The sequence below is a fragment of the Oryctolagus cuniculus genome, chromosome 10, assembly GCF_964237555.1.
Source record: "Oryctolagus cuniculus chromosome 10, mOryCun1.1, whole genome shotgun sequence".
Classification (NCBI taxonomy): domain Eukaryota; kingdom Metazoa; phylum Chordata; class Mammalia; order Lagomorpha; family Leporidae; genus Oryctolagus; species Oryctolagus cuniculus.
In genome coordinates, this window is record NC_091441.1 from 94,206,992 (window position 1) to 94,228,461 (window position 21,470).

Sequence of the window (21,470 nt, forward strand, 5' to 3'; positions counted from 1 at the left end):
TACTGTCTTTGTTCTAAAAACAAGGCTGCCTGCAGACTCCCACTGCTGTGGAGTCCTGGGGAGATCCCCAAGCATTGGAGAGGCTGGCATAGAGAGGGAGGGAAATATTGTGGATCACAGGGGACTCTGGGCAGTGACTTGTCAGGACCCTCACTCCCTTGCTCACCCACTCGTGACCCTCTGCACACAGAAGGTCTGGGGGCAAGCCAGGCCTCCAGGGCAGAGTACAAGAAGATGCTTCACTCAGCCAAGGGCTGCCATCGGCTTAGCCAGACTGCTAGAGATTCTTTCAGAGAGTGACCTTCCTCTGACAGAAGCTTGGTTTTCCATTTTGCACACTTAACTTTAGGTGTCTGCTTGGCTGACGTAGTCTAAGAAAATTGATTGCCCTAATCCCAAATAATACCCACTCCACTTGGCAATTTCCAGAATCTGTCTGCAGATATAAATAGTGATCGTTGGTTCTTTCTCTGCCGCTCCTGGTTACTGTGTGGTCCCTCCATGTGTTGGCTCTCAGCCGAGATGTGAGTTTGCACCACTGGATGCATTTCAGAGCACTAAATGTCTGTGTCCATTTTCTGCTGAAAATCCCCATAGCATTCTGCTTGAGACACAAGCCATTTTGCCATAAGCCATCAAATAAATTGGTTGCTAAAGAACCCAGGCCTGAATTTGACCCTATTTTCCAGCTGGTGGTCATGGGAGATATATACAGATTATATTTGGTGATAAAATGAAATAATCCCAGTAACCCAACTCACAGTGGGTTACATGCAAATTTTTTAATTCTGCATATGGACACTAGGCTGATGCCCAGAGAACCATACCTATTGTCTGTGTCTGAGGGGCCACAGCACTTAGCTTCTTGGTCTTGAGATGACTGCTCTCAAACCATGCCCCCCTCCCTTCTTCTTACAAGTTAAAGAGCCATAAGGTAGAGTGAATTCAAAAAATGAAAGAAAGGTTCTTGCCCTCTTGCCCTCTGACTCCTGCCCATGCCACACACACCAGTCTTGGGTACCTGCTCTCAGGTAGAATTAGTCTGTCCTGTCAGAGCATCCCAATAGAAGAGGAATTCCCAGCCACCTTATTGAAAGCCTAAAGACAAGTGGCACCTCCATGTGTTTCTGGTTCCCACATCTCTAGTTAAATCGGCCTGCTTTTCCCCTCCTCCTTGGGCCTGAATTTTTATTTAGTCAACAAGAAGTTGGTGGAGTCTCACTGGCCATGCAGTGAGTGAACCGGACCTGGGCCCTGGGAGTTGTCAGAAAGCCAACTGGGGGCCCTTGGGTTCCCCACACACCCTGGCCCTCTCTCTGAAGTGCTGGACAGGGGCTTGTGATTGATGTCCAGCTCTCCTTGCACTCTAACCAACAGATTAGCCCAAGTGCAGCCCTTTGAATTCTAACAAACAGACGAGGGGTTTAACTTGCTCCGTTGCCCCCAGAAGATGGATTCTGTATATAGAGTTGTTATTCCTAGCTTTTGCTTAGGGAGGAAAAAAAGAATTTATTTTATGTTTTGAGGTTAAATGAATGTGGGATAAATGTATACACAGCGTCCTGTGTGTATATACGTATGTATCGCTATATGTCAGATGATCTCGGGACTTTTCCACATATGGAAGAATTTCGCAAGATCATGTTTAACCAGAAATTTCTCTCCCTAACTTCCCCTGAGTGCATGTTTGAATATACATTATATATACAGTACATATATATGTGTGTGTGCATGTAAATACATTTTCATGTTCCCTACATAAAAGGAAAATCAACCACCATATATCAAACCAGACTAAAGTAAAGTTATGGATATCCACAAATAAAAAATAAAAAAAGGAAGAAACAAAAGTTTTTAGATAAGAAAAAGGAAGTGTTTTAGGTTTTAATACCAGTTTTCCACACAAACTAGTATATCCAAATCTTACCTAAATAAAAGATGGTAGGGTTTTTTTCATTTTTGTTTTCATTTTTTGATGTTGTTGCATTGAAAATCTAATTTCATGACCCGTTTCTTAGACGAAACCTTGAGTTTTGGCCTCGTGTAGGGATGAAGCATTCAAATTCAGCAACCCATGAAGAAACCTCTTGTTGGTGCTGATGTTTCTTGGATAGGAGAAAGGTTCAGAGATTTCTACCACTGCCACTGCTGGGCCAGTCCTCCCAAAACTGGAGCCAAAAATAGCCAAGCTTGCATTTAGTAATAGATCTTACAAGCCACTGACCTCTTTTTTTCCCCATGCATCTTTTATCACAAGTAGACTGAAAGACATGTATTTTTAAAATTACACAAAATAGGAAGACAGCGCAGGTGTCCCTTTTTTCTTGATCCCCCAAAGACTACTAAAAATCCCCAAAGCTACTAAAACATACACTAGACGGCCTATGTGATTATCACCATTGGGTAACCAAAGTAATGGTTTACTTGTTTGCCTTTTTTTTTTTTCTTTTTAAGAGCAGAAGCTCTGAAATGAGCCTGCTATGGCTCTTTGTGAGGCCACAGGTAGAGACGGAAATGGGGACAAATGTCGGAAGTACTGTTGTGAGTTGTATTTAACTGCCTCCTTCCTCTACTAGCAGTTATAGGCTCACAGAGCCATTACAAGCACAGTGGGGGCAGGGAGGGGTGTTACAGGGCAGTGGAGTGGGGAAGCTGTCTGTGCAGATGTGCAGCTCCGGGCCCAAGCTGTTTAATCTGGGTGTGGTGTTCATTCCTTGCATCTGAACACAGGAGGGCACGCTCTGATAAAACCCTGCCAGGTAGAGTCTTCATGTGTGGAAAAAAAACTGAGAGGCTCAAAGTATCGGGATCCTCCTGTTAGAAAAAAATTTCTCCTTCAAGGAGGTTTGAGCCCATTAAAACTTCCAAGCTTACTCTATTCTGGGTAAAGTGTTTTTTCATATACTGCTTTGTCTGTTTCACACCTTGTTTGCAGTATTAGCCTTTCATTAAGAGATTTGTTACACGAGGATCCTTTGAAACAGCAGGAGTTTCCACACAGCCCCTGCGCTCCCCCGCCTGAAGCTGTAACCCATCCTGGCAGCATCGGGTGCTTGAGTCTTTCTCGGCTTGCTGCTTTAATCCAGTCACATTTGTCTAAGCGGCAGCACTTCAGCTCCCCCATTGAAAGGAGGTGGCCAACCTTGAAATGTCGGGAAGCAGAGAAATCCATTTTCTATTGCTAAACACTATCGCCTCTCTTTTTTTTTTTCTTGCACTGATGTAATAAGGATCATGTTTGACTTATGCACTCCAGGCACTTGCAGCTCTCTAAAGATAAGGGAAGAGCAGGGGAAAGAAGTTGGAAATATCCTTTAAACATAGACTGCACACATTCACAATTCCATTAGTTGTTTCAAAAAAAATCACCTTCCTTATGGAACAATTATATTTATTATATTTTTTAAATCTCGGTTCTGGTATCTGTTTATTAATTATCTGAATAACTTGTAGATTTTAAAATGCCCAGAGATGCTAAAATGTTTACAAATGATTGTATATATTCTTAGATCCTTTCCATACATGCCATTTTGCCGTTGGTATTAGTGCCATGTCAAGTAATGTATTGCAACAGTAGCACTACCAACAGGAACGATCTACCCCATTATATTTGTAGAAATCTGAAGCATCTATAAAGTAGTTTCATTTACTTTCTTCCATAGAGTACTCACAGCAGCCCTACGAAGGGATAGGGCCAATGTACAGCCCCACTTTCTTTTTTAAGCAAGCAAGAAAATTAAGAAACAAAAAGCTTAGGCAATTTTGTTGCCTACCAGCCAGGAAATGGCAAAACCAGAATCATACTAAAAAACCAATTTTCACTGTGTTTAACAAAGCTAAGCGTTAATGACCGATGGATGAGTGAGCAAAATAAAGCCTGTCTTCACCCCCACCCCCTTTTTTATGGTTATCTGGCGGTGCCTCAGCTTTGAGCAGATGTTGACTTTGAGCTCCCAAACAGTGTTGTTGGCCAACGAAGAGCCTTCCAGCATTTTCCTCTTCAGTCGGCTGTCTTGCATCCTTCCACTGAGAGAGCTGGTGCCTTGTCCCAAGGAGTGGTTTTTCAGAAGTCCTTTCGCTCCAAGGATGTGGAAGACCAGTTTCTTCAAGTCCCACCCTCTCTAATGATGGTGCCGAAAAGGTCACGAAAGCACCTGAAGAGGTTACATTAGAAGTGAAGTGAAAGACTTCCAGAACTTCTGAAATGTTCTCAGAGGCTCAGCAAGAGATCTCAGGTGGCTGCCCTGCCTCACAGGATCCTTTCTCTTTTTTAAGATTTATTTATTTTATTTATTTGAAAGAGTTACAGAGAGAGGCAGAGACAGAGAGAGAGGTCTTCCATCCGTTGGTTCACTCCCCAGATGGCTGCAACAGCTGGGGCTGCGCTGATCCGAAGCCAGGAGCCAGGAGCTTCCTCTGGGTCTCCCACGTGGGTGCAGGGGCCCAAGAACTTGGGCCATCCTCCACCGCTTTCCCAGGCCACAGCAGAGAGCTGGTTTGGAAGAAGAGCAGCCACATCTCAAACCGGCACCCATATGGGATGCTGGCACTTCAGGCCAGGGCTTTAACCCGCTGCACCACAGCGCCAGCCCCCTCACAGGATCCTTTCAAGGTGAACTTGCTGAGCAGAATCAACCCTGGCTATCTGGTCTCAGATGCCCCAGTGTGGACATCCCCTGTCATGCGCCCCCCTCAAGCTAATGAAGGTGAGCTTTCACCAACTGGCATTGGAAAAAGAAACCAAGGACATGGCTATGCAGGTGAAGGGAGACATCTTCCTGAGCAGCCACAGATCAAGCTGGTTTGGCAATCCTGACTCAGCCAGTCAAGAACTGAGTCTTACATAGTTACTCATGTTGAAACATCTCTTAAATTCCCACCTCCAAGACCTCGTGGGGTACTCTGCAGGTCGAAAACATACTGCTTTTAATCTCAGGGACCCAAAATCCGTCCGGTACTGCTGATAGGTCTGTAGAAGCAGCTGCTATTTGCATGTGAAGACTCCTTTCCTCCAAGAGCCAGAGCGACCCAACATAAGTTATAGCATCTACCTCCAACCAAGACTTTCAATAGCTTGGACAGAGAGCATTGCAGAGCTCCAACTACTTCTGAGTTGAGTTAAGAGGAACCAGCAAATAAACGCCATTTGGGGTCAAGATCAAGATGAGCTCTCCGTGGCTTCACAGCTCATGTAACGGAGTCAGACGGGCGCACTTTTGGAGTTGACCCGATTGGAATGTGATCAGACTCCACAGCTCCTGAGCAGGTGTCCTTTGGTGAACTACCTGACCTCGCTCACCTGCCTTTCCTTTCCACCTCTGCACAGAGAGGCTCTGACACGTGTGTCTCGGGGTCGTGGGGTCACTCAGAGAAGACACATCGGAAGCTGTCAGCACTCTCTCTAAGCTTGTGGAGGTGCTGATACACACTGGCCCTTTTCTAGCCCAGATCAGAAATAAGCTAACATTTATATTTAAACAGAGCAGGAAGCAGGTATCTGAACCTGGCCAGGATTTTCTTGTTCTCTGGGGAAGCGTGTCTACAAATGGGCCCCTCATGCTATAACAAATACCAGTCGTGAAAGAGTTTACAGCCACACCGGATCCCCCTCACCTGAAACAGAGACAGCTGTCCTTGAGCTGAGCATTCCAGGAGGCAGGAGGGATGAAAGACAGGGATGAGCAGTCCCTAGAAGGAGGGTCTGGACTTGCCGCTGGGAGAAAACATAACCGTGCCCTCTGAGGCTTAGTGTCGCCTTTTCCCAGGCTCACACCTTAACCTATTCTTGTCTTTTACACACGCATCTGCCTCTCCTGGCTCTGGCCAAGCTTGCAGGTAGAAGTGCCAGGAAAATTTGCTCTGGTTGCACCCAGGTTCAGGGTGCAGCATCAGTCCCATCTTGTGACTCTGCTTTTGTGACTTGTGTGACCCAGGTCTGCAGAGTCCTGGGGCTTGAAGTATCAGAGAAGTCATGAACTGAAGCAGCCGTGGAAGTGGGTCCGGAGACTGGCCACACCAGACCGGAGTATAATGGAGATAATTCCGTACACGCTTTCCTGCAAGGAAGCTGTGTTGGATCTGCTAGCAGAGACAGTGGCTGCATTCCCGCAAGGCAAGGGGCTCTTTGCAATGACTGCTTCCATGAGTTCCCTGTTTTCTCCACAGGACTGGTGTGACAGTATGGTCCCCATAAAGCACCTACGCTTCTGACTTTAACAAAAAATGCCAGCTGTCAACTCAAAGAGAATTGCAGGTATAAAAATAAATAAAAAACACAGCATTGAGCTCCTGTTTGTTGGCTATACCTAATAGTTCAAAGTACAGGCCAGTGGAAAGCTGTACACTGGGCCCCGTTTCACATTAGATTGTAGCGTTCCTTCTCAGAGCTTCTTTGTCCTGGTTCCTAAATGCCCCTCTACAATGGCAAGTCTCTTGCCTTATCAACAAGGACCTAATCTTCTTGCTTTTGGATCTTGTCATCAACGTAGTTTCTGCGAGCAACCCATCTTACAAGGAATTTTGTTTTTTTTTCTCAGTACTTAGAGAATCCTGCCAGGGCCCAAAATCTGCAGCTGCAGGATTTGTGTCAAGGCTCGTGTCCATTCCCTATCCCTTGAGATGTAGATAGATACAGTCTCAGCTTGATCATTAAGACTCCCTGTCCCTGCCCTGTTTGGAATTTTCTGCATTTTGTGGCCACTCTGCTCTGGGCTTCAGTTCACCTTGGATGTTCCCATCCTCAGATGCCCTGCACAAAAGCACGCGGATAACTGAAGGACTAGAGGCTTTCATCCCATCCAGATATTTGGCAGCTTCCAGCAGAGCAGTCACTCGCAGAGGACACACAAGGGAACAGACAGCAGGCAGCACCCGAGAAAGTCACTGCAAAGCAGATTTGGAAGCAGAAAAGCAAGGAAAGGAAACAGACTCTCATGGGGCCCGCAGATGCATTTTGAAACTCCAAGTGTTTTTAAGTAACTTGGCATACAGGTTGGGATCAAATGATACTTATCTTTTTCTCATTTTTTGGCCCCACAATTTACATTTCTGTGCGGCAAGGTTGCAGAACAAATGAATATTTGCTTAGAGATAGGAGTAGTGGAGCAGAGTAGCAGCTGCAGAGGTTGGAAAGCCTTGGAGATCCCTCTCTGATCAGCTCCTGCATTTTTGTTTTTTATTCCCCAAGCAGACACTTACTCTGACCCAAATCACTGGGTGATGAGGGTCAATTCGTGGTTAAGCTTTGAAGATTAGAGAGACCAGAAATGGCCACCACTTTCCTTTCTGTTTTCTTTGAAAAAACTTTAAAAAGCAAAAACTTTTAAAAATGCATAATATTTTCAGTTCACGAAAGGAATTTATCCACATTTCTGCCATGTTAAATGTTAGCAAAGTTTATGTTGGACTGTCATATTTCTTTACTTTATTCACCAGCATACAAGACGTCGATCTCAACATCTGGTTTTTAATAACCCTCGACATCTGGGAGCTCCTTTTTATTCCTATGGTGGACGAGGAACAGTAGTGATATTGGCAGTGTATATTTTCAAGCTAAAACTCCTGTCTGTTTCAATCATAATTAATTACCACTTTTTAATATATTTAATTTGCTAAAAGTGATTTGCATTAGACCACATTTCACTGTTAAGAAAACACCAGTAGGTTTGGGTAGCAGTGGCTTTTTTTTTTTCTCTAATTTTTGAAAAATTAAAATCCTATATGATTGGATTTGGAACACAATGAAAGTATATTAGTTATTAGGTTTGAAATGCAAAATGAAGTCAACGAAAGTCAAGGAAAGTTCTTTTATAGCCATTTAGGAAACCTTTAAAAGGGAGCTGAGCACTGCCTTTTAGAGAAAGCCTCTTGTTTTGCTTTGTGTCTCTGGCAAATCATAACATTTTTCTGTGCCTAGAGTTTTCCTACAGCAACAACTTTGGGGGATCAAGAACCTTCTGATGAAAGCTAGGGCCTCCATCCAGAGACATCTATTTACACACACGCCCAACCACATTCTGCCCTGAATCTCAAGGAGTTGCAAGACCCCTTGAAACCCATTTGTGGGTGCCTCGGGGTCCCCTGCTCTAGACTTCCGTCTTCATTAGCATGAAAAGCAACATCAGCTTTGCTTTTCTCTGGGAATGGAGAGGAAGTGCAGTGAATGTGAAAATCCATTGTTCCTAGGCTATATAGGGAAAAGGAAGGTTTATTGCCAGTAGCAATTATGAGACTGTTGAGGAATAAGTAAGCACAGATAATTTGCCCAGAAAAAGACCCAGCTAAAATGATCAAATTATTCTGTTTTCTTGGCCAGAATATTCCTACCTAAACTATCAAGTGAAAATTCCTACTGAATTGTCCAGCTCAGACTCTGTGCCAATAATTGGATTGACTCAAGTCAATCCAGGATTCTGAAGCTTTGTGAAGCACAGATCTTAGGCAGACTGGTGAACTCTCTGGACCTCTTCTCAGAATTATGTTTTTGAACGCATAAAATAAAAATTCAGAGACATACAAAGGAAACAAATTAAGATGAACGTCAGTTCCAAGACCACACATGTAAATCCTTGAATGGATAAGAATTACCTTGACAGGATTTGAACTGTATGAGATGGCTGTTTTTGCTAGGTCAAAACTAGTCAAATATGGACATTTGCGTATGATTCAACCTAATATTTTAACAACTTAAACAATAAGGATCCACATAGTGAGAAAGTGTTCCAAGTTGTTGTTGTTGTGTCTCTGTCCCTGGTTTTTAAAATAAACAAATCATGGCAAAATGTGGTTTCATTGGGAATTTATGAGGATACGTAGGATATGGACCAGTTTACATGTTTTGTTTCCATCGTTCCAATAAAGAGGGAGAACTGTTTAAAACGGAAGCCATGTATGCTTCTGTCTTCGAAGCTTTGATTTGCCTGCCTTGCTAGCCACCTCACCAAGGGGGAAAGTGGCCAGAGCCATTTTGGAAACATTTTCAACAAGAATTCAGACCAAATAGGTTTTCGTTTATCCAGTTGAACACAATGTTAAGTTAAACAAAACTTCCTTTCTACAAGCACTCTATTGAATTGGAAGTTTACTCTCATTTCTTTTAAACGTATTTGATTGCAAATGTATAATCATTTCCTGCAAATGTATAATCATTCCATGGCATGCACATCCTCTTCTCTGCTGAGAGCAAAATAGAACCTGACAAAATAAGAAGAGCGCAGCATGCTTGATCCTTTGTGAAATCACCACCGTGAATTACCGCATGCTAAAAAAGTTTGTTCCACCCAAGTAGATAGAGTCATGTGTGTGTGTTTTTTAATTCTTCTTCAGCCTTTATTGATACTTTAAGCTTCAAGAGAAATTAAGGGTATTTGATTACTATGATTACTTCTCTGCTTACTTAAAAGGTTTAATCTACTCCTTAGGCGTATACAATTGAGATCGCATGCTTTCCAAAAAAATAATCATCTGCTAATGTAGACTAATTTTAATCTTCTAATCCCATCTTGACACAGAGTCAGAGCTGGGTGGGTGGAATGTTTTTGTGTGGGGTTGCCATGGATACAAAGCTTGGTGATATATTTGACAAGTTGGTGATATGGAATTTAAGTTACTATAGATTTTTTTTCGCTGCTCTTTAAGATTAACAAACAAAGTGACGATGAGTGTGCCTGTCCAGTGCATCACGGTGTAACTAACCTTCTCTTCTTTCATTCTGGTGCTCCCCTCCTCTCTCTGCCCCTCCCTACCTCGGGCCGGCCGCAGGATGACGAGGAGGGCATATGGGCATAGCCGGGCCTGTAAACCAAAGTTCCAGTTTTGTTTTGAGGGGTGAGAAACCATCTTTTATATCATTTTTCTAAAACAAAAAAAAAAAACTGCATTCTAGTGTTGCATTGTGTGTGTGCTCAGTTGTGCTCGCTGATGTTTGTGACTGTGCCATCTATTTGCTACTGTGTTCTGTGAGCGCAGAATGTCCCCGTGCCCTGACCCTCCCCAAGAGTTCCCTCCATCCTACCTCCACCCTTGCCATCACATTACTGCTCTGCCTTGTTGGGGGCTGGGTTTAGCACGATTCAAATGTTTCTGTGTTATTTAAGATGTAAACTGCGCCCTTCCTGGGATTTCTACACACTTCTTAATGACCATGGACTCAGACCTTGTCATAGTTCTCCAGTTGTGGTTTTCAGCCAACTGCTTGCTGTTGCCAGATATGCCAGTGTGTTGTGACTCTCATGTCTTTCTGATTGTGTCAAAAGTTTGGCAAGGAATAAGGAAAATAAAACTGTATGTTCATGCATCTGAAACTATTGTCTCTCAGAAGCCCGTTTAATGGATTATGCGCCCTCCTCCATGGCAGTTCTGAAGAAAATGCATGGATCAGAGCATAGTGATGGTGAATGGGTAACAGACTCTAAACGAGTGAGAATAGAACTCTTAATACCAGCAAGTCTCGTTAGTGGCCTCATATCTGTTGCCTTTCCAAAAATTGTGCTTCTGTGGCTCTTTGCATTATAAATTACATGCATTGCATTTTTCGGTGCTTTAAAAAACAGATTCTTAGCTACCAAGAGCACATCCTTCACTTCTGTCTTCATTAGAATTGAACAGTGGTGCATGTAATTACTGTGTGGTTGCAAATGGACCCTTGAGCTCGAGCAACTTGTGCTGCTGGGAAATGCTCTTCCTGTGCACCACAGACTGGCAACGTCAAGTCACAAGCTCCTTGGACTTGAACAAGCATATGGTTACGTGGAATATAATATTAAATTTGATGGCATCGCTTATGGCGTTTTGTTCAGAACACGGAATGTGGTAGATTGTATATACCACGGTGGGTAGATAGTGTTCCACCTGCAGTTCTTTTCTCTGTGGCAAATGTGAAAAGCCAGGGTGTTAGCAAATCAGTAAGTTTGGGACAATTCTTTGGGACAGCTTAGCATGCGTGCCCTTCCCCAAGTCTTGCCTTCCTGTATAATCCAACAGTGTGCGTCGGATGAATTTTAACGAAGAAATGACTTGTTTTACCCGTGGGTGGCAATTTCACTGTGGTTCATTTCTTACCTTAACCCGTCATAGATCCCACCAATCGGTCAGTTTGATTCCTGTGTGGGGAGCACACAGGGGCTGGGTTTTCAATTAGAACATTTTTTGTATAGGAAAGATATAATGCCTCATGAATACATTTGCTGCCAGTATAACCTGCTTCATGTTCATACTGGAATATCTTGTCCCTTCTGCTTTACTTGGGTAAAGGGGGAAGCAGCATTAAAATTTTTATTTATTTATTTTTTTTATTTTTTATTTATTTTTTTTTATTTTTGACAGGCAGAGTGGACAGTGAGAGAGAGAGACAGAGAGAAAGGTCTTCCTTTGCAGTTGGTTCACCCTCCAATGGCCGCCGCTGCAGCCGGCGCACCGCGCTGATCCGATGGCAGGAGCCAGGATCCAGGTGCTTTTCCTGGTCTCCCATGGGGTGCAGGGCCCAAGCACCTGGGCCATCCTCCACTGCACTCCCTGGCCATAGCAGAGAGCTGGCCTGGAAGAGGGGCAACCGGGACAGAATCCGGCGCCCCAACCGGGACTAGAACCCGGTGTGCCGGCGCCGCAAGGTGGAGGATTAGCCTATTGAGCCACGGCGCCGGCAACAGCATTAAAATTAACACTTCCAGGTACAAAGTGGCTCCAAAGGGAAATTTGACAGTATGAGGAGGTGTGGAAACCGAAGAAATGTCCAACTTTCTGAGAGACTCATCACTTTAAGAGAAATTTCCCATTTACTCACACACACACAAAAAATTAAAGTATAAATAAACAGAAGAGAAGAAAGGGTTTTATAACAGTTAGAAATAAACATGTAGGGTGGGCATTTGGCCTATTGGATGACACCAGCTATGATGCCTGTGTCCCACATCAGAGTTCCTAGGTTCAAGTCCTGGCTTTAGCTGCTGACTCCAACTTCCTGTTAATGCAGGCCATGGGAGGCAGCAATGATGGCTTAAGTGGTTGGGTTCCTGCTACTGGTATGGAAATCCTGGATTTGAATTCCTGGCTCCCAACTTCAGTCCTCTGGTCACTGTGGGGATTTGGAGAGTGAACTCATGAACAGGAGCTCATTCTGTCTCTCTCTCTCTCTCTCTCTCTCTCTCTCTCTCTGCCTCTCTCTCTTTCTCTCCCTCCATCCCTCCCTCCAGCCCTCTGCCTCTCAATTAAATAACTTTCTTAAAAGTTAAAAACAAAAGTGTAAATCCTGCCCAAAATATGCATGGGCTGGCAAAGGACGACTCAAAAGAGTTTGGGAAGTACAGTTTCTGCTTGGGGCTCTTGTACCAAGCAGCTTCTTGTGCTGTCGTGTTAGGGCACCGGGCTGCATTTGTGTCTTCTCCTGAATAATAAAGATTTTTTATTGCTCTTTCACAAGACATCTATTGTGCCATTCCCTGAGCTACGAGTGTGATTGTCATCTTCAGCATGAAATTGGCTCCAAGACCCACAGAAAATCTTGCCCTTCTCAAGGCAAATATAGACAGTGACATTCAACTCCATATCCCCTGTATTTCTTTATGAATTTTCCCAAGTGCCATGCACCCCAGAAAACAAAAGTCTTCAAAAAATTAGTCAATACATAATCCTACTTTAATGTGTTGTAATAAATTTTATAGGCTTCTGAGGAAAACTACTTATCTTTCTTTATGACTCCTTTAAACAAGTTTGCTCAGATATCCTCAGGCTTTTAAAACCATATCTTTAAGGATTTCAATAATGAGATACTGAGAGAACCTTCTATTTCTGAACAGCGTTGCATGTTTTGAATTGCATTACAATCTGTGAGGCCTAAGGAGACATTAAATTTATAACTGAAGATGGATAATAGTAGTGCATTAAAAATTAACTGTTTTGAATGTTTGGATTTATGGCACTTATAAAAGAAACATTACAAGATGTTATTTTACTGGGCATCAGTAATATGCTCATAATAGCATCAGAAGGCTCTAACTGGAATCTACAGTTTGGGTGCTGAAATAAATCATAATTTAGGAAAAATCACCCTAAAATTTATAACAAATCAGAATTAGCATAACAACCCCAGCAGCTCCTCCCTTTTTTGCTGCTTTGAGATGGTTGCCCCCCCCCCAGTGTGATTTATTTATCTCACTATGATCATTCAAGGGTGGTAGTTTCTGAATAAAGTAGATTGGGGGAAAGTTTGATTTTTCTGTAGAGTTTTGACAGCCCATAAAGCTAGCTAGCCTTCCCTACCTAAACCTCACACTCAGGCTTAGGTGTACTAGGTGTAGCCCTACACTTAATAAGTCTCCATTCTTCTTTTGAAGCTCTGCTGTTAGGCTCTTGAAATTCCCAATAATTGTCAAATAAGGAGCTTCACGCTTTCATTTTCACTGAGCATCCCCTTACCTCTTGGCTCAGCCACAGCCCTGTTTCCTTATGCCCCAGATTCACCAGTGGCCTGTCTTGCGTTCTGGTTTTCTACTGGAAACTCTATGGGATCATGTTTCTGGTCAGTTGTCGCCATCCTGGGCATCTCTGCAGGTACGTAGTGGACCTTTGTCTTCCCCTCCCCCACACTCACTTTCGAATGTAAAAATGTGCTCATGAAGCCCTTAATGGTATTTTCTATCTCATTTTTACATAATATAGGAAAAGCAGCTCTTCAAGTCTCCATAACCTTCCTTTGGGGAAGATCCACTTAATGTGGCAGTCATCTGTATTAGCAAATAATTCATTTCCATTGCACGAGGGTGCTTTCCTGCTTCTTAGAGGAGCCTCAATCAGGAGCAATACTTCCCGAGACAACTCCCAGACTTCTGGAACCCTCCTTTGCCTAAAAATCCATACATATTTGGGGCAGGTTTCATACTTCTTCTATTTTTGTTTTTGTGAACAGTCAATGAGGTAGGGCAGCAGGGGACCAAATCAAGGCACCTTGTGCGATTTAATGTCACATCTGCCTTGACGTTTGCTTGTTTGAGCCCTTGCTGTGAACTCTGGTAATTTAACAGACCTAAAACATAAGATCATTTTTATTTCTTAAACCACTCAAAAAGAGTAAGTCTTTTTTGATTGAAAACATATGCAAGTTTTTAGGACCTGATTCAGAAAAATACAGATGTGGCATTAACAAGCTTTGGCATGGAGCTGTGATGCCAGTAGACGCATGGTGTTGGAAGTGGAGAACTGAAGCTGTGTGCCACTAGCATGTGCACAGTGTATGAGTGAGTACAACTCTGAATCTCAAAACATTTAGATAGGAGGTGGGGGATTTGTTACATGTAGAAGCAGCGCTGGAAGATCCAAAGGAATTCTCTGGCATGCATCTCTCCAGGAAGAATGAGGAAGAAAAGGTTTTATTGGGACTGAGAACTTTATACCTTCTTTGCCTTCTCTTAGCAGACAAGGTCTGTACACTATGCCTATGCTTGTCCTGGGGTAAAAGAAATCTCGTCGCTGGGAAAGAAGTAATGGAAGGAGCCTTGGACTCTATGCAGTGGGGGGTTTGGTGCAAAGTGGAAGCTTTCTTTACAGGGAAAGCTATTAGCACTTTGATTTAACCTAAATTGTCAATAACAGGATTTGCTATGTCTCCTCCTTGTGTCACTGGCCACTAATCATTCATTTGTTATTCACTCTTTATCCATTCTTTCATCAAATGGTTAAGTTCTTGGTTAACTTTTGGGAGAACAATGATGAGTAAGATAGACATGGTTGCTATCTTACCATATAGTGGGGGGAAACAGAATGTAAATGAACTTAAGAATAGAAACCTTAGATATTTAGATCATTGCCTTGATGGAAACCAAAAAGATATTTTGAGATTAACAGGAGGAATCTTCATAAAAAAGAATGTTCAATAAGCCTCTTTTTAAAGAATTACACTTAAAGCGCAAGTCTTTAAAGGAGGGAGAGGCAGGCATATATGCAAAGGTTTGGAGGTGGGAAATTTTATAAGCTGATGAGGCTTGAAGACCATGACTCTGAGGGTAGAGCACCACACAGAGGGATGAGGACAGGAAAATGGAAAAGGGCTAGATTTTATAGGGCCTTTGGGGCCACAATAGAGTTTAGACTCCAACTAAGCAAAATATACAGACGTTGGAAAACCTTAAACAGGTACATGGCATGAACATGATGCAACTTATGTTGTAGAACAACCCTGGCTGCTGTGTAGAGGGTGAAATTTCATAGCAGGAAGAGCAGGAGAGGCCATTCCATCATTTGTGGAAGAACTGATGGTAATGACCCACAGTAGCAGTAGTAGTGTTGCAGATGTGTAGCTCAACTGAAGATGAGACTAAGAAGTGAAGCCAGTAAGACTAGGATGGGGAGCAGGATTAAGGATGAAATTTAGAATGCCTCCAGATTCCAACCTTGGCTGTCAAAGCTACAGCAGGGAGGGCGGGGGCTGAGTAGGACTCCAGGGTCATGTTTTCCCCAGATGTCCAGCAGGGCTGGCCAAGGAACAGGCAGACTTTTGACCCAAGCCGTTATCCATTTGCCTGGTGATCAGCAAGGGAGCCTTTGGCCTCTCACTGCAGTGCTGTGTACAGGCTGACAAGTTGAAAACGTGGCTGAAGTCTAACAACAAGAGTGTGTGGTTTTTCTGACTCAAAGAAAAGGAAGAGAACTTGAACAGCAAGGGTGAGGAAGAGGTATCAGTAGTTGTAGAACTAAGAGAGATGTGTGTGGGGCTGTGTGGCAGAAAACCAAAGTTCCTCAAGTTGTAGGAGGTTGAAAGGACCTAGGGAGAGGAGAAAGCTGCTGGTAGCTTTTACAGGCTCTGAGACTGCCAGGCGTCAAGAACTCTGTGGGTTCAGATTTGGCTTCTGGTGATGCTTAGCTTCCAGTCTTGAACTTCTGAGTGTATCATTTTCTGCACAAGAAGCTTTCAATGCTCTCTTTTTGGGAGACAGGGTGAGAAATAAGCAGAAGTAGCTACAAGGTGGTTCAGAACCACCATAGCCATGATTGTCCACTTCCAACACAGAATCAGTTCTGGGGCGAAGGAAGATGTGTTTGCTTTGTCTCTGTTCCCTCTGCTTTTATTTTTTTTTTCCTCTTCTGCTTCTGTGAAAGTTATCTGGGTATTTATGTCTTTCCATGCAGGATTTTCAGAGCTACAGATTGAGTGTCTTACCCACAGTCCTTATAGTCAGTAATTCATTAGAAGCTATTTCTTCATGTACGTACTGGAGTTGAAGCAGTGAACAAAGCAGAGTTCCTACTCTGGAGGAGTAAAATGTAGTATACAGGTTCATGACCCGCGGGGCGGCTAAATATCCCCTAACAAGGGAGCAGACTTCATTGTGGATTTGTGCCCAGCCCTCTAAGGAGAGCATCCAGGATCTGGAACAGATCCTCAAAGGGGCCAGTGACTCAGGGAAGCACTCCTCTGTGGGAGTTTGGGTGACAGTATGGGAGGCTGCCTAGTGGTGTGGTCTCTGCATTCAGGTGGCTCTGGCTTGCATCCTGGCTCCAGCACTGCTTGGCCGGGTAAACACAGGTAAGCTCTTCTCCCTCCCAGCTGCTCATTTCCTGCTTTGGAGTAGGTTGTGCACAATTCGCAGGGCTGTGGTGAGCATCAGATGTGATGAGCAGGGTGAGATCTGAGGCATGGGGATGGCTCAGTCCCAGGCAGACTGTGACTTTAATTGTGACTCCTGGATTTAACAGAGTCTATGCTTTCTGCCAACTGAAAAAATGCGGTGATACGGTGGGACTGGTGACTTTGGGAGGTGAGAGAAAAGACAGAGCAAAGAAAAATATTCCTATGACCACCACAAGACCCAAGCCAGCTATACATTTTCTATCAGGCCTCAAAGCATTTGTACTGCAAGCCACATCTCCTTTGCTGGGCGATGGGGGGCACTTGGGTATCACAGAGGAAGGTCTGCTTGCTGGAGAGTGTGACTTAGTCCACATTTGTAGCAGAGGTCTTCTTTCAGCTGAAAGAAAAATCTAATGAGAGATGCGAAACGCCAAAAAGTATTTAACGAACAGTTGTGAACTGATGAATTGTGAGAGAGGAGAGGGTTAGGAGGTCTCCGTTCACCTCTCCGCTGTCAAGTGTGATGGACCTCAGGGCTGAGATAGAAGCTTTCAGGCAGAATGGAGTGCAGTAAAGAAGTCCCCGTGGGTTTCCTGGAGTTCAGAAGGGATACCTGGCAAAGCCGCGCGTGTTGGCTTGGATATGGCCACACTCTCAGGATCTGAAATCTGGCTGAGAAATCATAAACAAACAGTGGTGATAAATGACCATGGGCCAGTGACGGGAGGCGGCTCGCAGAACCTTGTTGCATTGCACTGCGTCCTTCCGTGCCAGGGCTGGTGCACAGGGAGTTCTTGGGCCCTCCCACCCCCTTGTCATTTGCTCCAAAGGGTGGTGCTGGTCTGGTCTTGTTTAACCTCTTTATTAATGATCTGTAAAGGGGAGAAAAGAGCATGTGAAGGAAAGTCACAGATGACACTAATTTGGGAGGTGTTGGAAAGACTGGCGAGGTCGGAGAAATCACACACATGGCCTGAAGAAGGTTAGGACCATGCAGGGAAAATAACAAATCTTGGAGAAGTCCAGACACTCACATCTGGCGAAGATTAATCTTGAAGCACAGATATCAATGGGTGGGAGGAATATGAAAAACTAAATGCTAAGAGGAAAAAAAAAATAACACAGAGTGGACATTGGGAAATTTAGCCTGAAAGTCTACCATGGGTTGGAATAGCGAGAGAGGTACCAAGGGCAGTTAGTCCTGTCTGGATGCTCGCAGGTGCCAGAGAGACTTGTGTGACAACGTGAGACAGTCCTGCCACATTTCACACCGTGTGCTTTGAACATCACAGTGCTGTGCACGCCCTTTCTTGGAAGCTCCCCCACGTTACCAGAATGATAGAAAGGGCTTTGAAAGAGCACAACCACTGAGTGAGGACAGAACACCATTTAATGTGGACTATTGATCCAGAACTCCTCCAAAGAGCCATCCTCGGAACATATGGCCAGAGTGACATTTTCAGAGAGAGCATAACCAATTTTTCTTGAGACAGATAAATGTGGAAGGCTCCTTGGTCTCATTCTGAGTTTTGTAAGTTGGGAGTAGATATCCTCAGAGGCCTGCAATGAGGAGCCATCCAGCTAGTGCACAGGTTAACACACCAGGTCAGAATCTTGTTGGTTTGGGGAAAGAAACCCCAGCCTCATCTCTTTCCAATCATCTCCACAAGCCCAACACATGGAGAAACCAGACAACATGTACAACAAGAGGGCATGTTTGTGGTCCCCACTGAGGGTTTTTTAAAAAGATTTATTTATTTGAAAGGCACAGTTACACAGAGAGAAGGAGAGGGAAAGGGAAAGGGAGAGGGAGAGGGAGAGGGAGAGAGAGAGAGAGTCTTCTATCCACTGGTTCACTCCCTAATTGGCCACAGTGGCCAGAGCTGGGCTGATCCAAAGCCGGGAGCCAGGAGCTTCTTCCAGGTCTCCCCAGTGAGTGTAGGGGCCCAAGGAGTAGGGCCATCTTCTACTGCTTTCCCAGGCCATAGCAGAGAGCTGGATCAGAAATGGAGCAGCCAGGACTCAAACTGGCAGCCATATGGGATGCCAGCACTGCAGGTGGCAGCCTTACCCTCTATGCCACTGAGGGTTTTGAACCAAACGGCTGTCTTCCTTTCTGCCATTGAGGCTTCTGTCCACTGGTGATCCTTAGCCACACAAAGAGGTACCTTATTTCTATCCTAAGGCTTTCCCCCAGAGTTAAGTGATCCCTGAAGGACAGTTGCTGGCCTAGAGGTTCTCACGAGGCAGGTACTGCACTACACATTTTGCCTTTCCCCTGAACAAATTTGAGGAGATGTTGGGGGTGAGAATGCAGTTCCCTATAGCTTTTTTTTGGAAAAAAGTATTCTTAGCAAGCACTAAGAATAACAGCATATTTCAGTGGGCAGCTTCTGCTATGTCCGCTCCTAGTCTAAGCTGTTCACGTGTGCAGTCTTGAGTGGGGCAAGATCTGGGTGTCAGGTCTCAACTCTTCAAAGCAGATTCTGCCCTGTGAGCACTGGGCCAGGCTTGCCTTGCCGCAACCAGGGCTGGTTCCATGGTACAGGCTCACCGAGATGCTGAGTCCGCACGGGGAGGTGCCCTGCCATTGCTTTCAGCCTTGGTGAAATCTCCTGCAGCTGGAGGGTCCCCACTGTGACCCCCAGTAAGTTAGTCTCCTTCTGTGAGGTTGGTGTTGCTGGATGTGGTATGAGGACAACTTCAGACACTGCCTGCCCCCGAGCGCTTGGCTCATGCTCTGTCATTGTTCATGCTGAGTAGCGGCAGCAGAGGTTCTGGGAGGATGTAGGAGAAAGGTTGTTATAAAGTCTTTGAGAGAAGTCATTTTCCGGGTGAACCTATCAGGCACAGAGTTAAAAGGCAAATTCCCATATATGGATAAAGACTCCTTGCTACATTTTATACAGCCTGGAACTCTGGGATGAAGGGCCAGCATTGTTGTGCAGTGGGTTGAACCAGCACCTATAGCACCCGCATCCCATATGGGCACCCATCCAGGTCCTAGCTGTTTCACTTCTGATCCAGCTCTCTGCTATGGCCTAGGAGAGCAGCAAAAGATGCCCCAAGTGCTTGGGCCCCTGCACCCATGTGGGAGACCTAGATGGACTTACAGGTTCCTGGCCTCAGCGTGGCCCAGCCCCAGCTAATGAGGCCTTTTGGGGAGAGAACCAGTGGATGGAAGATCTGTATCTATCAGTCAGTCAATCAATCAATCAATCTATCCTCCCCATCTGCCCCCTCTCTCTCCTATTCTGCCTTTCAAATAAATAAATAAATCTTTTTAAAAAATTCTGGAATGAAAGCCACAAAGACAGCTTTCACTGGGAACCTGAGCTGCACGCAGCCCCTGCTTGGTTCCCCCAGTTATCACTTTTATGTTCGTTGTAGAAAAGTGAGGCAGTTTAATGAGGAGTCTAGCGAACATTTTTTTCTTAAACCCCTTCTTCAGAGAAAGTAGCACTTTGAACCTTTTAGTATATATCCTGCCATCTTTTTCCTATACAGACGCGGTCTCATAAACTTACCCCAGAAGGGGCCCAGAGTCCTGTTTGGCATAGCCTTAGGAAGCACCCAGGCCCTGGAGCCTCATAGACTAAGTTCAAATACTAGTTCCATCACTCTCACCTGCTGGCTTAAGTGCTTCAAGGTAGCTAAGGCTATTATTGTAGCTGCTATTATGTAGTCTGTGTCACATGACTGCTTTCCATGCGAATACGCTGGCATCTGTTTATGATTTTGCTATCTGCTCTGCATCAGGAAGGCTGAAGTCCACCCGTTAGACACTCTGGGGGTTTGGGGGTTGGGAGGGGTTGTGTTGCCCAGTGGGCTGGTTCCTGGCTGTGAAGGGAGGCTTCATTGTTCACCACTCAGATGTCAGGATGCCTATGGCTTGATCCATTCTTCTTTCAACGCACCTTGTTCTCTGATGTAACTACATTATCTAAAAGGGCTACAAATCCTTCTACCCCCCCAAAAAATAAAAATAAATCCTCCATGATTAAAAAGGAAGTCTGCCCACTGCCCCATGGTTTGGGTTGTGAATAGTTTGGAGCAGTGGGCTTTGGCTGCTGTTGTTTTGGGTTGGTTCTGTTTATTCTTTTGTACTTGAGTCTCCAGACACTGGGTACTGACTTGGGAGCAAGATGAAAATCATGTTCCAGAAAATCCTTTCTGCTTGTCTTTGTCTGGAGGCAGGTGACACACTAGGAAACCAGAGACCAGCCAGTTTTCTTCCAAGAGGCCAGTGGCGATCACCTAACAGCAGTTCCTCCAGCCAGTCAGCGTTCAGGCTCATGAGCCCATCAGAACACTGGGCCGCAGAAAGGAACCAGCCTTCCCTCTCACAGTATGTGAAAAGGGGAAAGGGAGAATGAGGAAGTGTTCCAGAACCAAATAGTAATCATTGTCTCTTCTTAGACCACAGGCCTGGGACTCAGCGAAATCTGATCTGTCAGATAAGGAGGTGACTGTGTGTGAGGGTGCAAGCTGAGACGCGCCAGATGAATTGTCTCCATGTGATTATTTTTAAAAATTATGAATGCACTAACAGGTTGATGGAGGCCAGACTCTTGAACCCTTTCCACGCTTCCAGGGTGAGTGTGAGCGCTTGGTTTGAGCTCAGGACTCCCACCCGTGGAAGCCTGCTGGGGCTTTAGGTACAGGGGTGTCTGTGGCAAGCCTTTCTGTGGGGCAGGTGTCAGGGTGCAGAAGGACAGATTCCGTCCTTTCTCCTATCGGTCCCTCCCACCCCTGCAGGTCACTGCCATCCCTACAAACACTGCAGGGAAGACTTCCAGCCCTGAGGCTCTCCTCCTGGCCCACCCATGTTTGGGAAAATGTCTTAAAGTTTGGAGAGCTGCCATTTCTACTTGTCCCGCTTCCATCTCACTCATACAGCTCCCTTATTTGT

The 21,470-nt window shown here is 44.8% G+C and overlaps 1 protein-coding gene across 26 annotated transcripts in view; it reads left to right on the top strand.

Moving 5' to 3' along the window:
• Positions 1 to 21,470, top strand: part of ERC2 (ELKS/RAB6-interacting/CAST family member 2) — a 1,007,328-nt gene that overhangs the window by 815,671 nt on the left and 170,187 nt on the right. For 4 of the 26 annotated variants that reach the window (XM_051852297.2, XM_051852298.2, XM_051852296.2 and 1 more), the window contains one exon: positions 9,760 to 9,825. The exons of the other annotated variants lie outside the window; for them this stretch is intronic. In XM_051852297.2, coding sequence (XP_051708257.1) covers positions 9,760 to 9,786 — 27 coding nt within the window. In that variant the 3' untranslated portion in view covers positions 9,787 to 9,825. The remainder of the gene's footprint in view (positions 1 to 9,759; positions 9,826 to 21,470) is intronic. 26 annotated transcript variants of the gene reach the window in all.